Source organism: Gasterosteus aculeatus, chromosome Y (genome assembly GCF_964276395.1).
Source record: "Gasterosteus aculeatus chromosome Y, fGasAcu3.hap1.1, whole genome shotgun sequence".
Taxonomy (NCBI): Eukaryota; Metazoa; Chordata; class Actinopteri; order Perciformes; family Gasterosteidae; genus Gasterosteus; species Gasterosteus aculeatus.
In genome coordinates this window covers 12662642-12679091 of record NC_135709.1, presented here as the reverse complement: position 1 = coordinate 12679091, position 16450 = coordinate 12662642, and the positions used below count along the sequence as shown (strand labels likewise).

Sequence of the window (16450 nt, the reverse complement as noted above, 5' to 3'; positions counted from 1 at the left end):
GGTTCCGTATGTAAGTGTGTATGCGTGTGTTCCTGTAGTGTGTGTTGCGAGCCAGCCAATTAACTCATGGTTTATTCATGTTCCCGTGCGCGGGCAGGAGCTCAGAAGCTAGCCGATGGCTAGCTAGCAATTTATCACAAATGGACAACGTTTTCGCTAGCCGAGAGCATGTTATAGGATCCAAATAAACGTACACGTGAAATTAAAATACTTGTGTGAGTGATTACGGATGGGCGGGTAGCCGTGGGTAATTTTCGCCCATTTTAATGCACCGCAAACCCAATTTTCTTCCGGCCTTCAGAGCCACAGCACCCGAACAAGAGAGCATCCGAGCACCGTTTGCGGATGTAGGGAATGGACCCAGGTCAATGTTATTTGGAGGAGTAACCGGCAGCTAACCTACGGCAGACTTGTATTCCTCGGGGATACTAACAGGTTTTACTGGACGTACCAGGTGTGTACATGAAGAAGTGTCTCTTTACTCGCGCCACTCACTAACAAAGATGTCGCTGCAGCGGCTAATGCTTAGCTGTTATTTCCCCGTGGCGGGTCCGCTAGCGTTAGCTCTTTTCCGGTGCCCCCGCGGCTGCGTTAGCATATGGCTAGGCTAGGTATCCTGGTTACAGTGATCTTTGACCGCAGACGAAAACACGTTATAATCCGCCAACGCTCACTTTCTCTCTTTTTTTAAATCCGCGAATGGTTGAGCATTTAAAGATGAACACATCCGATTGTACGCTAACGTCTTGTGTCCATGTCTTTATGTCAATGAATGATCTCTTTCTGTGCGACTCTGCATTCATGGTGCACATCTTCAATTTGTTTACGTTTCATCGAATAGGGACGCTTTTATCGACATTGCCCCGTGGAAACGTTACATATCATTGGTATTTTGCGTGACTTTGTGCCCTCTGTGGTGATTGATGTAAACACGCCGATGAGCGGAGGGGGAGAAGCAGCACCTGTTAATACTGACACACCTCTGGCGGTATTTAAGTTTCAACGCCTCTTTTTACCGATGAGTTTACGCAGACAAATCATAACTCTTCTGGAGCTGGTGTGTCAAAAGGAGCTGTTTCCACTTTGATCATTTTTTGTTCCAGCCTGTTTTGTCAGTACTTTGGATCAGTTGGACACACTGTTGTTGTTGTTGTTGAGTAACATTTTTTTGCCATTACTGATAAATTGACTTTGCTTGATTCCCTTTTTCTTTCATACAGGCCACAGATGACATGAAAGACCAGGATGATCTGAGTCTGATAGCCACGCAGCCGTGCTCATCTGCATTACGCTGAATTCTATGTCACAGCCCCTTCATCAAGCACCCACGCCAGTTCTTCTCGCCACTTTCTATAATGGAGTGAGTTTTTTTTCTTCTCTTCTGCTTTTATCCCCCTTCCTACAACACACTCTGAAGCCTTCAGCCCATTACTTAAACATACTGCAATCTCCCCATTCTCACAACAGTTGGGCCACACCAGCTGCCAAACTGAATCCCTACACCCGGGCCCGCATGTCAGAGGCCTGGCAGCAGCATGCGGCCGCTCCACCTCCGGTCGTCCACACCATCCCCCCGGGGGCAGAGAGCGCCCTCGGCTGTGCAGTGTATGGCATTGTGCTGCAGCAGGACGCCACGTCTTTGCAGCAGCAGGCCCAGCATGGGCAGCACAGCCAGCAACACGGCGGGACTCCGCAGCACAGAGGCGGGCAGCATGGTCAGCAGCAGCACCCTGCCCAGGCCCAGCAGCCCTCCCTGCAGGTAGGGGCAGAGGGAGGACACAAGTGCGGGGCCTGTGGACACGACATTTCCCACCTGGCCAACCCGCACGAGCACCAGTGCATGGTGAACCAGGACAGGTCGTTCCAGTGCACCCAGTGCATGAAGATCTTCCACCAGGCAACGGACTTGCTGGAACACCAGTGCGTTCAGGTGGAGCAGAAGCCATTTGTGTGTGGGGTGTGTAAGATGGGCTTCTCCCTGCTCACCTCCTTAGCCCATCACCACACGTCCCACAACAGCACCAACCCGATGAAATGTTCGATATGCGAGAAGACCTACCGGCCGGGCTCTTCCGGCAACATCACGCCCAACTCCACTAACGCCCAGCAGCCTACCAGCGACGGGGCGTCGGCGAGCAGCAGCTCGTCCATCCTGCCCTTCCCGTCGTCACGGGACCGGCCGTACAAATGCTCCGTCTGCCAGAAGGGCTTCAGGCACCTGTCGGAACTCACGCGGCACAAGCGGGTGCACACGGGGGAGAAGCCCTTCAAGTGTGACACGTGCGACAAGGCCTTCAGCCAGTCGTCCCACCTGCAGCACCACCAGCGGACACACAGCAGTGAACGCCCGTTCAAGTGTGCCGTATGCGAGAAGAGCTTCAAGCATCGCTCCCACCTGGTGCGCCACATGTACGTGCACTCGGGCGAGCACCTGTTCAAGTGCAACCTGTGCGAGTTGCACTTCAAGGAGTCGTCCGAGCTCCTCCATCACCCCTGCCACCCGCAGGGCTCCCGCCCATTCCGCTGCGCGGCGTGCGGCAAGGGCTTCAAGCGGCCGTCGGACCTCCGGCAGCACGAGCGCACGCACTCGGAGGAGCGGCCCTTCCACTGCGACGAGTGCCAGATGAGCTTCAAGCAGCAGTACGCGCTGGTGCGCCACCGCCGCACGCACAAGGACCCGAGCGACCGGCCGTTCAAATGCAACTTGTGCGACAAGGGCTTCATGCAGCCCTCGCACCTCCTCTACCACCAGCACGTCCACGGCATGGACAACCTGTTCAAGTGCGCCTCGTGCCAGAAGGAGTTCAGCCAGTCGGGGGAGCTGCTCCGGCACAAGTGCGGCGAGCCGTCCAACTCGTCGCCGGACAAGCCCTACAAGTGCGACGTTTGTGGCAAGGGCTACAAGAAGAGCTCCACGCTGCAGCGTCACCAGAACTCCCACTGCCAGGAGAAGCCCCTGAAGTGCTCGCTGTGCGACCGGCGCTTCCTCTCCTCCTCGGAGTTCGTCCAGCATCGCTGCGACCCGTTGCGGGAAAAGCCGCTGAAGTGCCCCGAATGCGAGAAGCGCTTCAAATACTCGTCGGACTTGAACCGCCACCGGCGGGTGCACACGGGGGAGAAGCCGTACAAATGCGACCACTGCAACAAGGGCTTCAAGCAGCGCGAGCACATGACCAAACACCAGAACACGCACTCCAGGGAGGGCCAGTTCAAGTGCGTTTGGTGCGGCGAGCGTTTCAGTGACTTGGGCTCTTTGCAGGATCACACGGTGCAGCACACAGCCCAAGGAGGGGGCTGCCCGGTGCCCCAGTGCTTATAAATGCTTTTAAAGACTTTGGAACAGACAGTCGCCCGTAACCTCCTGTCCTCTTGTCCATCCGTTGTAGGCTGTAGATTCAGCCTCTCCACGTTTGCCCGTACAGGCTGTTCTCATTGCATTCAGTCACACCAGGTGAACATCACATTGTTGTTGCTTTGCTAAGCTGCCCTGAGCATTTAAGTACTGTGACCATGTCATTCCCGAAGACCCAGAGCTACACTTTGCCTTTTCTTTTCCTGCTCATTTCTGCCTCTCGTTTTATTTAAAAAATTTTCAACAGGAGCAAGTATGTTTAAAGGTGTACTTAATGAATCTGTATCCATCTTAGCTGACTCGGACAGGGACTGTCTTTGCTGCTACAGGGTTTCTTTCCTTGTTTTACTTTACTCCCTCTTCATGCCTGATGACATTGCTTGTCCTGTCCCGCTCTTGTTCTTCCTCTCACTTTTACTTTGTTTTGATTGCTCCCCCTCCTCCTGTCGCTGTCAGCGATTGTTTTGACTAAACCCCTCAGACACACACGTACTCACATTCATTAAATCAGGTTCCTCCCCCTCCCAGTAATACAGAAAGTCTGTCTCACCCGTCAATATAGACAAATATTAAAGAAAATATATAAATATATCTACTTCAAACTGATATAATGGGCATATTCCTGCATGTGTCAATGCTGCTGTTCTAATTTGTTTTGAATGTGTCCAATTTGGAACATTACAGTCCAGCTCTCAACCTGTACATACTGTGTGTGTGTGTGTGCGCGTGCGTGTGTATATAGTCAAAGGTGTTTCTTAAAATCAATATGTGAGAACCGTTTTTGTATTCTTGCAATTTTCAACCACGTAAAATGTTTTTGACAGATGTCCTTATTTTTGAGTAGTTCATGTAATGATTGTATCTGTGTGTTGCAGGGAATATCAAAGAGCAACGTGTGTGTGTGTGTGTGAGAAAATTCTTATTGTGTCAAACAGGGAACTTTAGACTGTAGAGAATTGCATTAGAAATGTTTATGCAGACCTGTGTCCCTTTTTTATACACTTTCTTTGTTTTTCATTCAGCTGTTTTTGCAGAAAGAGCCTGTGTTCAAAGTTTCAGATTTTTAAAAAGAATACAAACAATGTTTCTCCTGTTTCGTGCTGAGCTCCACTCTGTCACAATGGGCCTTCATTGGGTTTTTCTACCGGAGTGAATGAAGACCTTCCTCTCCTTCTGAATGCTATGAGATTGTAGTTGCGCTTGAGAAGCCAATCGAACACATTGGTTCACATGATTGTGGTTCCTTTGGGTGCCATATTGAATAGAAATGAAGGAGGCCAAGGGGACTGCAGTGTTTCCTTTTTATTCTGGCACTCACTTTTCTTTTTGTCTTTAGCCTTAAACACTTTCCCTCTTTCTCCTCTTCTGCTTTCTGTCCCTGTCCGTCATCATACGAGGTCAGGTGGTAACTCTCATTGGCCACCATATTTTTTTTTTGAACCTGGCATTGTGAAACTGAGAACAACTTAAGGAAGTGCTGTTTTTTATGGTTTCTCATTTGTTTGTATTCTTTTTGTTATTAATCTATCAATTTGTATGAAAATGTGTATTCGGAGGAGAGACCAGGGCGCCGCTGGGGAAGGGAAGATGAGTTGGTTTTTATTTTGAACATCTTGTTGCTCAGCTTACACTATCTATGATTGTTTTGTTTTTTCCAAAGCCAAATCACAGTCAAAACATGAATTCCTTAGTGGTAGTGTAAACGTGTAATCATACAGCACACATAAGGAATCAATAAGGCTAGTTTCATATTTTCCAAGAAATACAAGTGCCCAAGAACTTGATGTCACCCGATGTGTACGATAATAGAAAAGATAATTGCTCATGCAGCAACGTTAACGGAAAGTGAGGAACACGGCAAAGCATCTTGATCAATCCCAGGCTTTGATCAGTCAGGGAAAGCAGAGGAATGTATTCTGTATAAGCACAAATAAAAGTATTGTCTCTGACCTTCCCAGTTACATTGCATAACCCCGTCAGACCCTGGTGTCTCCCGCTCTCTGCATGCTTGCTGTGTTAGATCCTGTGTTCTGTCCCTGGGAGTTGGTGCCTCCTCCTCCTCCTCGTCCTCGTCCCTTCCCAAGCCCTTTTTTCAAATTGTATTGTAGTTCATATGAATGATGTTAGGAGAGGAAAAGAAAAAGAAAAAGAAACGTGGTGCCGCACAGTATGTCTACATTCATGCTGAGATTATCTGTATGTATGTAGCATTTGATTACACAGCACTAACACATAAAACTTTTTTTCATCTATAAATCCGGTTGAGTTCTGAAAAAGGAAATACATTGTTCTTGTTTGTCAACCTAAAAAATAAATACTAATTTGTATGACAAACTGCACTGTAATTATCCGATTCTTACCAATGACAACCAAGTATCATATTAATAACATAATACGATGCCTGAAACATAATGTGGAATGTTTTTTTTATTTTTTATTTGGAAAGACCATTCTTATTTTTAAAGTTTTTGACAAATGTGAAAGTTGTCAAACGCTTTGACAGAAATCAAGCCTTCAACTTTGGCTCCTTTCACATCCTCCCCACTGGGGGGCGCTGTGGACCCCCACATCCCTCCTCTCCGCCCCGGCAGCCAGCGGCTCCACATCCGGGCGGCTCGCTCCTCTTCATTCGCAGGTCGCTTCGCTCACCCGTTGCCACCGGGGAGGTCCGTGGCCGCAGAAGAAAAACCCTCCAGATTCCCGGGCGTCTGGTAGCGGGCTCCTCAGGCCCGTGCCATCCCAACGAGTCGCCGCCCCCCCCGCCCCCTGCACAGCCGGTCGCTCATGACGCGAGCCCCGCCGATGGTGGTGCCCGGCGCCGCGCGCTCCCCGTCGGTGCGACATCTCCGCGCGGGAGTAGCATCGCTGGCTAACGTTAGCTAACAACATCTATTTCTCTGCTGCTCCCGGCCCCTGTTTGTGACCCCAGCTGCATTCTTCCCCGTGCCACGGGTCTCGCCATGACTGGTCCGGTGGCCGGTAGCAAGTCCTGCGTGTACGCAGACGTCAATACCCTGAAGAGCCGGGAATACTGGGACTACGAGGCCCACGTGCCCAACTGGAAGTGAGAACGTTTCCGTTTACTGCAGGTTGCTCTCGTTGCATTCGCGTGATGTCCGACCACAGCAGCTAAGCTAATGGTCCCATGCTGGCATGTGTGACAGATGTTGGCACGTGTGACAGATGTTTGCATGTGGGACAGATGGGTGTCAATCATTGGACCCGTTGCTGTGAGGGTGTGATTAAAGATAACACAGTCTCCCAACCCCCCTTCTACCCACCCTTTACCTCTGCCTCAATCCCCATGCTCACCCAGTCTGCTTTCTTGAGATCACAACCAGGACCCCCCCCCCAACACACACAGTCTTGATTACAGTGACAAGTACATTCATCAGCAAATCACTAACTTCTTTGCATGTGGATGCTGAGATTGTTTTTGTCTTTCTCCTCACACGCTGTTGTCTCTCCGTTCCCATAGCAACCAGGAGGACTACCAGCTGGTCCGTAAACTGGGCAGAGGGAAATACAGCGAGGTGTTCGAGGCCGTCAACATCACCAACAACGAGAAAGTGGTGGTCAAGATCCTGAAGGTGAGCGGTGGGATCCACTTAACCTGAATGTTCGGAGTCGAAAATGAATTTCTCCGTAGTAGAACCTTGTGTGACATGGTAAAGACAAATATCCCTACTTTTACATCTTGTTATTTTTTTGTTTTACTTTTTTAGCCTGTTAAGAAAAAGAAGATCAAGCGAGAGATCAAGATCCTGGAGAACTTGCGAGGTGGGAGCAACATCATCCGGCTGGTGGACGCAGTCAAAGACCCAGGGGTAGGCTCGCTAGTGGCACGTCGGCCCAAAATGCTGATCGCAAAAATTGAATAAAAGTGTCTTTCCTCTAAAGATTAAATCATCTATATTAACGAGTAATCACTTTAGAAAACCTGTATTTTACACACTGTTGTTTAATCATATTTTAAACACAAAACTACACACATGTGATCATCTTGGAGGCAGAATTCCACCGGGTGCAACATTGAACAAGCGACTCTTCCTGTTGTCCTCGTGCACTTTGCTTTGCTCTCAACTCTCCGTCATTTGACGGCTGTGTTTGAAGTGGCAACAATCTCCCCACATTTAGCCGGGACGTTTTCCAAACCCCTGTCTTTTAGGAACACAGTGGTGGTCCTCTGCAGGGTGGATGTAGCCTAGCAGTTAATTGCGTTAAAATATTTTATCGGATTAATCGCGGGCACAATAATCTCGTAGATCAACGTGTTAACTTTGACAGTCCTAATTATTAAATACACCGTTTTTTGACGATGTGCTTGGAATTAAGTAGCAACAGGCCGACTATCTTTCCTTACGTCCAGTTCATGTGCAGGTCACGACCCCGCCGGGGCCTTTTCAGATACGCGGCCATTCGGTCACCGTCCTTGTGTTTGACTCATGTCGTCTCCCTCCCTTCTCTCGTCTCTATGTGGTGGCGGCACAGTCCAGGACTCCGGCGCTCGTCTTTGAATGCATCAATAACACAGACTTCAAGGTACAATGGCCGCCTCTCTCAATCATTCAGTCATTACTTAATCAGTAAAGGAGGCAGCAGCTTTCTCTTCTTCGTTTCAAACTAACAAAAATGCTTTTACCTGCAGGAGCTGTACCAGAAGTTGACAGATTATGATATCCGTTTCTATATGTATGAACTACTCAAGGTGAGTCTTTTGACTTGCAGCCCCTCCTTTTTTTCCCCCCTCTATTTTAAAAATAAGTGGCATCTCATCTTCTGAATAAGACATTTTCCCTTCTGTCTCTATTTTGGGTTCTGGGATCTCATAATATTAGTATACATTTGTCTGCTCTGATTGTTTGTGTGTGTGTGTGTGTGTGTGTGTGCGCGTGCGCGCCTGCCAGGCTCTGGACTACTGTCACAGTATGGGAATCATGCACCGCGACGTTAAACCCCACAATGTGATGATCGACCACCAGTTGAGAAAGGTAGCTGGTGCCCTAAAAAGTCCTGTTTTCATGTTCTTGTCTTCACACACCGCATACTCTCTCTCACTCACAGACACTGACTTTTGATGTATATATATTGTTTTGCTCTCTCTCCATTGTATCATTCCCCCTTTGTTGTATGTTCATATTCTCCCCAATTTGGAAAGGAGATTATTGTTGCTTTATAATTGGCAGTCAGAATACTTTCCATCAGTCTTAGCTGCCATCATATCTACCTAGTGGTTGGTGCTGCTTGTGATCTCAAGAAAGCAGACAATAATAAAAACGAGCTAGTTTTTATTATTGTCTTTACAGCATCAAATCTTGTTATATTGTCCAAGAAAGCATTATGCATTTCCTGCATTATACAAATTAAAGCAGATGTGGATTATGTCCACATAGCATTCATAACACACCCCTTTAACTGTGCCATTCTCCAATTAAACAGTTAAGCTGGAGTTTTTTTCTCCTCTTTTTGAGAGGCGTTCTGTGAAGATGAAGGACGATGACTTGTGTGTTTCCACAGCTACGCCTTATAGACTGGGGTTTGGCAGAGTTCTACCACCCATCCCAGGAGTACAACGTCAGAGTGGCCTCACGTTACTTCAAAGGCCCCGAACTCCTGGTGGACTACCAAGTAAAACAAACCCACACCGTAACCCAGCCGACACCTTTTCAAACAACTTTCAGAAATATAAGAGAAGAACACAGCCAGAGAAAGCTTTCGTCCGCACACATGGATGATACTAATGTCTATGTTTTCATCATCGGCAGTGCTGTTTGATGATCCTGTGTTTCAGATGTACGATTACAGCCTGGACATGTGGAGCTTGGGCTGCATGCTGGCTAGTATGATATTTCAGAAAGAGCCCTTCTTCCACGGACAGGACAACTACGACCAGGTGCGTTATTGAGAAGACTCTCTTCACTTATCAAGTATTCAGTTCACACAAGAGTATACAACACCATAAAGGGTATTTCATAAATACATTTAATTATTCTTTTGAATTCACAATACATTGCATGTGATGTGACAAAAGCAGGTAGTGTTTGATGCCTTGATCCTCAGCTCGCACAAGGCCTCTGGTGTCTGTTCCGACAGGTGGACTGCCGGTCCAACAGAACAAGAGCCTTTTGAGAGGGGGGCCGGGGGGGGGAAACAATGTCATAATATTTCAAATGTTCTTATTTCAGCTGGTAAGAATCGCCAAGGTCCTTGGGACGGACGAGCTGTTTGGTTACCTGCGCAAATACCACATTGAACTGGACCCGCGCTTCAAAGACCTGCTGGGACAGTAAGTCCTCTCCGACTCTGCCTCCTTGTGGTCCCAACAGACCCCTCACACTTTCCTGCACTTTACAATATTACGGGCATGTGCTGTGTACATATATATATATATATATATATATATATATATATATATATATATATATATATATATATATAAAGAACAACTGCAAATCACTTAATTTAAATACGCACAGGCAGCATTAGAGGGAAATGTTAAAGTGCTAATTGGCTTGTGTGTGTGTGCAGGCAGAGCAGGAAGCGCTGGGAACAGTTTGTACAGACGGAGAACCAGCACCTGGTGAGTCCTGAAGCTCTGGACCTGCTGGACAAGCTGCTACGTTACGACCACCAACAGAGGCTGACGGCCACGGAGGCCATGGATCAGCCCTACTTCTGTGAGCGAGACGCGCACAGCCGGCACGTTGGGGGCGTTGTTGCAGGACTTGTAGCATTGAGATGTAAAGAAGGCAGATGGTAGTTGGGAGTGACCGTGGCATATTCCCCCCTCATTCCCACCGCGGTGGTTCCAAGTAGTTTCCGCGTCTGTCGTCATACATGCAAACAAGCAGGGGGCGTCTAACATTAGGCCCAAGCGTCCGACTGTCCTTTCCTCCACAGAAACATCTCTACTGCACACTTCAAGTCTCATTTAGAAGAGTCCTGAGCACTAAAGTTTGTTCCTCTCTCCTCTTGCAGACCCGATAATAAAGGAGCAGTCTCTGTCAAACTCTGACAATAACATGGTAACCAGTGACAACACTACGGCGCGATGAAATGAAGGTAACGGTTAGAAAACATGTATTCTTCTCCCATCAGCACCACTATACACTTTTTTTCACATTAAAGGACTTCATGCTCTATTCCAGGTTTTTTTGTTATTTATTCACGTTTTGAAGGGACCCGGAACGCCTCAAACAAGTAGCGTTAAAAACTGTGGCACGGAGTCAAGCGTCAGAAGGAAGACTTTTCTGTTAAATTTTGTGTTTCTGAAACAGTTTCCCATCTTTCCTCCCGCCAGATGATGAAGAAGAAGAGGAGGAAGAAGAAGAAGATGTTACCTCAGTTTTGTACCCAGTTGTGATATTAACTGTGTACAGTGACAATGGATCAAAGTAACTCGGACCAGTTCCACTCTTCACAGATATGTTCATACAGACACACACACACACACACACACACACACACACACACACACACACACACACACACCAAAACACTTTTAAAGGTCAGTCACTCCTCCTCGTCTTCTTCTTCTCGCTCCCTTGTCCCTCCTTCATATAATCCCCAGATTGTTTCAATCAGCATGGAGAACCCTCCCCCCCCCGCCTGTCCCGCCCCCACATCGTCCCCCGTCCTGTGTCCCCCAACAGACAGACGTCTACTACTCCATTTCTGACAGTGGCACGGTGGACTCTCTAGAAGAATGATCATAATAATATTAATGAAAAATAAAGGATTTTTATTTAGATGACCTGTGTCAAAAGGGAGTTATCGCTAGTTCTTTTTTTCTTTTTCACAGTACAATATTATTTTGTATTTTTGGACGAAGACACATTTTCTTGATGTGTAATCATACGATCACCTGACTTCACAATCTGATAACACACTTAAGGACCCACACTGGACACGAAACCTTTAACTAAACATGTTCAAAATGACGAGTTCGATGTGAACACAGCGATGGACTCTAAGCAAACGGATCATAGTGTGTCAGTGAGGGTTGTTGTGACAGCAGCGCTCGAGTTGTGTAAAGCTGCTACACCAGTTTGCTGTCTCTGCCGGTTGCTTCCAAAAGGTCAGGATAGGTGCTTCAGGCAGAAGACCAGACCGAAGTCAAACAAAGAGCCATTTTCTGCAGGGGGTGGTTGGGACCAAAAGAGAGCAAAAACTGGACTTGCATTTAACTCCAAATATGTTGCTTCATAACTGCTGTATGTTTAACTCAACTGAAGTTCTTGCCATTTCAACCCCAATTCTTTGAAGTCGCAGTATGCTAAAATTGTTGAGATATTTATTTTATAACTGTAACAGGTTTGACACAAGTGTTGCATTTAGAAATTACACCTCTGTAATAACGTGATTATGCTGAGCTAATAGTTTTATCACCTGAATTTGAATACTCTGTATTTCCATTTCCATTCCAGGTCAGCATTAAACATATAATGGGTTATGTATAATCTTGAAACAAAAGAGAATGTATGAACATAATTTCAGCCAGACAATATGGAAAATACCTTTTGTTCCTGATTAAGTTATTAACCAATTAATGTTAACATTTTCTCATCCAAATATTGCATGGCCACCGTTACCGTTTTATTACAATATCTTTACCAAAAAATTTTAACAAGTTTCTACCTTTAAATGTTTTCTCCGTCTTTCCCCCGTTTAATAATTGTCATAATATTCCCCCTGTGCCGGTTTGGACTCCTGCCGGTGCGTTGCAGCACTTGTCGGAGTGTGGGAAAAGGGACACTCAATTCGTCTAATTAGTTCTTGACTGACAATTTCATTTGTCACATGACTGCTTGTTGTTTATTTCATTATGTGGTACTTGCCGCTGTGCAGGTTATAATTAACTACGGTGTTCAATGTAGTTGTCTTTCACAGGTCACTAAACAGTTGTGCGTGCATGTGGGTGTGTGTGTGTGGTATCCAATGTCGCCCTGTACAGAAACCAGAGCTTCAGCTTCCTCTGTTCTACAACCTGACTCCTTGCTCAGATTCCTGCTGCACACACACACACACACACACACACACACACACACACACACACACACACACACACACACACACACACACACACACACACAGACAGAAGCAGATGTATATGGATTTGCATGGACATCCCCTTTTAACAACAAACGCACACACACACACACACACACACAGGTAGCTCTGTTTTCTGTGAGCTGTGGTTTCCTCAGTATCTTGTCTGCAGAATAATTATTCTGTAAAGAAAGCATGTAACTTCTGGACCTTAGTCAGTAGCTTTCCATCGGACCACCTTTCGTTCGGCTGTGATACTTTCTCACACGACTGCATGCACAGAACTGCCAACAGTGTTCACTCTCGAACACATGAGATGTTGCACGGGAGCTTTGAATCAAGTCTACTGAATCAAGATTTAGTAGCTTTTTGTTTCATTGTCCACTTACATTTTTTCCCTATGATATGATCGTGTAGATTAAAGTATTGGCGACATACTTTCATTTGAGGCGTCTTCACTGCAGAGATAATGTCTGCTCCACTCCCAATTGGTCCCGCTTTGACAACGACACCCGCAGTTGAGGAGGGACAAAGGGCCCAACCCATTACTCTCTCAAAGGAAAGAGTGCACATTGCATCCCTGGCAGAGCCCTCAAGGTGTGTAAATGTTTCAAGAAGACCACCTGAACCAGGTCATTGATGGGCTTTCTTTGGGCATCTTCAAAGTTGCTTGTGGAATGCCTCTGTGGACCTCAGCTTTTTGCATCTGAGACCTTTCATCATGAGGAAAATGCGCCATTGTTGCCTTCAGCCTTTGCTTTTTATAGCAAGCTTTTGGGTGTCGTCTTTACCTCTGGCCGGGAACTTTTTTCTTTAAGCGTTCCAGCGAAACACCAGCCAACTGAAAAAATGTGCGAAAATATATATATTTTTTATCCCTTGAAGAGTATTAGTAAACTATTTCGGAACCAACATAAGTGTTCTTGGTTGGAAGGGGGCGGGGCTCTGTTGGAAACGTGCACCAATCATCTTTCATTTGAATCCTCTAATGATGTTTGTTTAGCTACTATTTGTGTTGGTCATAGTCTTTAAAGGAATATATACCTGCATACGATAACCTTTATTACCTATGAAAAATTAATACAGGATTCAAGCGTGCAGTTATAATTGTTTTATCAATGACTTCTTAAAACATTTTTTATTGCAGGAAATTCACAATAACACGCTGCATGCAAAGAACAGATGAAACAGCTGAAATTTCATGAATTTAGAGTAATTCAGACAATTGCTTGTTAAACAAAAACAAATTATTAGATGAAAGATGTTCTTTGTTTTATCAATAAACAACACTCAAATGCAACAAACATTTGTTTCCGAAACAAACAAATGTAAGAGCAGTAGGCAGCTCAACGAATATAAATCCTCTAGTCTCTCCAGAGGATCTGAGGGAACAATATGTCATTTGTCAAATTTCTAGTTTCAGTCAATTTAGGCGGTACAAAAAAAATCTTGAGGAAGAGCGATAACGCCATCCTCTCCTGTCAGGGAGCAGGTCAAGCGAAGGTCGTCCTCCAACGCCCTCGGTCACGTGGCTACCTGTACGAATAGGAATGATCTTTGTGACCTTTCCCATCGGAGGGGTGATGATCTCCTGTGTCCCTGTGAGTCGTACCTTGGTGGGTAGCAGTGGGCTCGTGCTCCGTTAGTCAGCGCACCCGTTTTATGCTGCGCTTGGGTCTGAGGCAACTAGGGACGCATTTCTTCTCTGACTTGGTGGAGGGCGACGCGGGGGCCGGGGCAGCGGGCCCTTGCTTCCTGGGTAGAGAAAGAGAGAAACTACACGGTAATGAGAGGAAGTGTGATTGAGTGTTTGTTCTGGCAGTGACATGAGAGTATTTAATTATTTACTCTGTACTCCTGTGGCCTCGAACCGCCGGTGTGATCAGAGTCCCGTTTGGGGCTGAAGAGACCGGCACAAATTATTATCCTCCGTCGACGCATCAATAATGAATTGTCTTATTACTGATTAGTCATCAGCTCGATGGATGCTTGTGCACTCAATCATGTACACCAGAAGAATTTTTAAAAAGACGACACAGAAGTATTCTGAAATAAACATTACTAATATAGGTTTCAACATCTAATGATCACTTCAGTGTGTGTTCATATAGTGATCTAGTGAATTTAAAGTGGTTTGTGAAAAAAAACTGAAAAAAAAGAAAAACTGCCAGATGAAACTAAATTGGACCCCTTCTTAATAAAGCCCCCCTTTAAATAATTAATGTTTAAAAATAAAAGTATATGGAACTTAGGGTAGCCCAATATCTATTTATTAATAATACAAAAAAAATGTAATTATGTTCTTTAAAGCATCTGTAAATTATTTATTAACCTTTCTTAAACGTCAAAATGTACAGCTGTGTAAAAAGGCTCCGTTCATAGAGTGGTTGCCAAGACGGTAGTGAGGTATATTACAATATGCTTTACCTAATTTTCTATGTTTTGACTATCCGAGAGGTACACATTGTATTTTTATACTGTTTAATGATTCTTTGAGAAAAAATACAATTTTATAGCCCTGCTGGCGAGCTACCATCAGTCCAGCAATGATGGTTAATTGCTTGTTCCAAAACTTTGGCCCAGATGGAAGTATCTAACCGGTGAATTGCAATGGAAGTTTGGTACGATATTTGAGGCCCCTAGTGGGTAAAGCCCAATGACTTTGGCGACATCTTGACTTTGCCTATGGTGCTACAAGCCGGGCAACAGGCTCACTCATCCAGAATCTCAACCCCTACAACGGATGTATGGCGATTGTATTTTCCTCAAGCGCCAGCAGCAAGTCGAACATCCACTTTGTCCAATTCCTTTGTGAACAAATACCTGTGAAACCAGCGGCCTCGGCTCTGCTTTTGTGCTTACCCCCAACAATGAAATGTTAGCATGCTAACATGCTAAGCTGAGATGGTGACATGATGATGACACTAACCACTACGAATCAAGATATGTAACGAACTGCACCAGTTACTGGCAACAAGCCAGAGGTCACCGTAGCCGCTTCGTTCCTCACCTCACAGCGGGGGCGGCGGAATTGGTTGCAGCAGCTTCTCCGTTCCTGACCTGCTTCATCACCTTCAGCATGTGACAGATCTGTCTCAGGCTCATCCTTGGAGCGTGGAGGGCCAGGCGGGGCCGCGGGCGAGGGCCCCGCTGTGTGAGGAGAAGCAGATAGTTGGCCTGTCCGGGTCCTCTGCCGAACAGCTGCAGGGGCTGAACACTGCTATAGCAGGATGCAAACTGGGGGCCGGAGGGGGGCATTTTTCTTGAGTTGCTGAAGAGATGGATCACAGACATACTGTACATGCATACATACTTCATTCCAATATACAATACATCCATGTACACACACACACACACACACACAGTACATATGTAACAAATGAGGGAGCTGTTGATGTGGGCTGCGCCTTACAGCCTGAATTCTGAATTGTGGGTACAGAGGGTGAACTAAAATGTTTGGAGATTCAAGCGGTAATTATTTTAACTTTTTTTTAAGATCCCTCTATTTTCTCAAGGTTTTAAAAATCAGTATGCCTCAGTGCGTTTTTTCATGTGGACCTGATCCTCTTGTGCACAACTCAAATGTCTTGACATGTATTTTAGATAAATATTGTATTTCCAGTTCATGTTCAACGAGGGAATACATGATCCATGCTGAATGTGTTCTCTTTATACCGCCCATAAAGCTGTTTTACACCACATTTATTACTCAAAATAATTATTGAGACATACTAATTCAAATTGAATCACACTGTGATATTATTAGCCTCCCAACATGCTACTGGAGCATAATAGATGCTGCAGTAATTCTGGGCCTAATCATCCTCTCAGTCTGAAACCCGAAACACGCACACACGAACATGCACACGCAGAGGAGTGATCACACAGTGACAATTAAACTGTGCAGATGTATTTACAGTAACAACGCTTCATCGTGCACATTTTCCCAACAACGGTTTACTAGTTTATGCACTAAACTAGCAAACTAGTTTATGCACACACCGATTTTCACACAGATGGACAATAGTTTTAGTTTTAATAAAAGAGAAA

The 16450-nt window shown here is 45.8% G+C and overlaps 2 protein-coding genes across 3 annotated transcripts; both read left to right on the top strand.

Annotated features, from left to right (window-relative positions):
• Nucleotides 1–64: 64 nt before the first annotated feature.
• On the top strand, nt 65–5689 carry LOC120812207 (uncharacterized). The gene is made up of 3 exons (XM_040168019.2): nt 65–454; nt 1221–1360; nt 1468–5689. Exons 2-3 carry the CDS (start codon nt 1356–1358, stop codon nt 3317–3319), a joined length of 1857 nt encoding a protein of 618 aa, XP_040023953.1. The 5' UTR covers nt 65–454; nt 1221–1355; the 3' UTR covers nt 3320–5689.
• A 257-nt stretch (nt 5690–5946) lies between these two features.
• Nucleotides 5947–11117, top strand: LOC120812217 (casein kinase II subunit alpha'). Of its 2 annotated transcripts, none has more exons than XM_040168034.2 (12): nt 5947–6416; nt 6831–6942; nt 7078–7179; nt 7844–7894; nt 8001–8060; nt 8260–8343; nt 8870–8980; nt 9144–9245; nt 9538–9638; nt 9881–10029; nt 10331–10414; nt 10653–11117. In XM_040168034.2, exons 1-11 carry the CDS (start codon nt 6313–6315, stop codon nt 10405–10407), a joined length of 1053 nt encoding a protein of 350 aa, XP_040023968.1. In that variant the 5' UTR covers nt 5947–6312; the 3' UTR covers nt 10408–10414; nt 10653–11117. The 2 variants fall into 2 exon arrangements, with proteins under 2 accessions (XP_040023968.1, XP_040023969.1); XM_040168035.2 differs by having other exon boundaries at nt 5949–6416; nt 9881–10051.
• The last annotated feature ends 5333 nt before the right edge of the window (nt 11118–16450 follow it).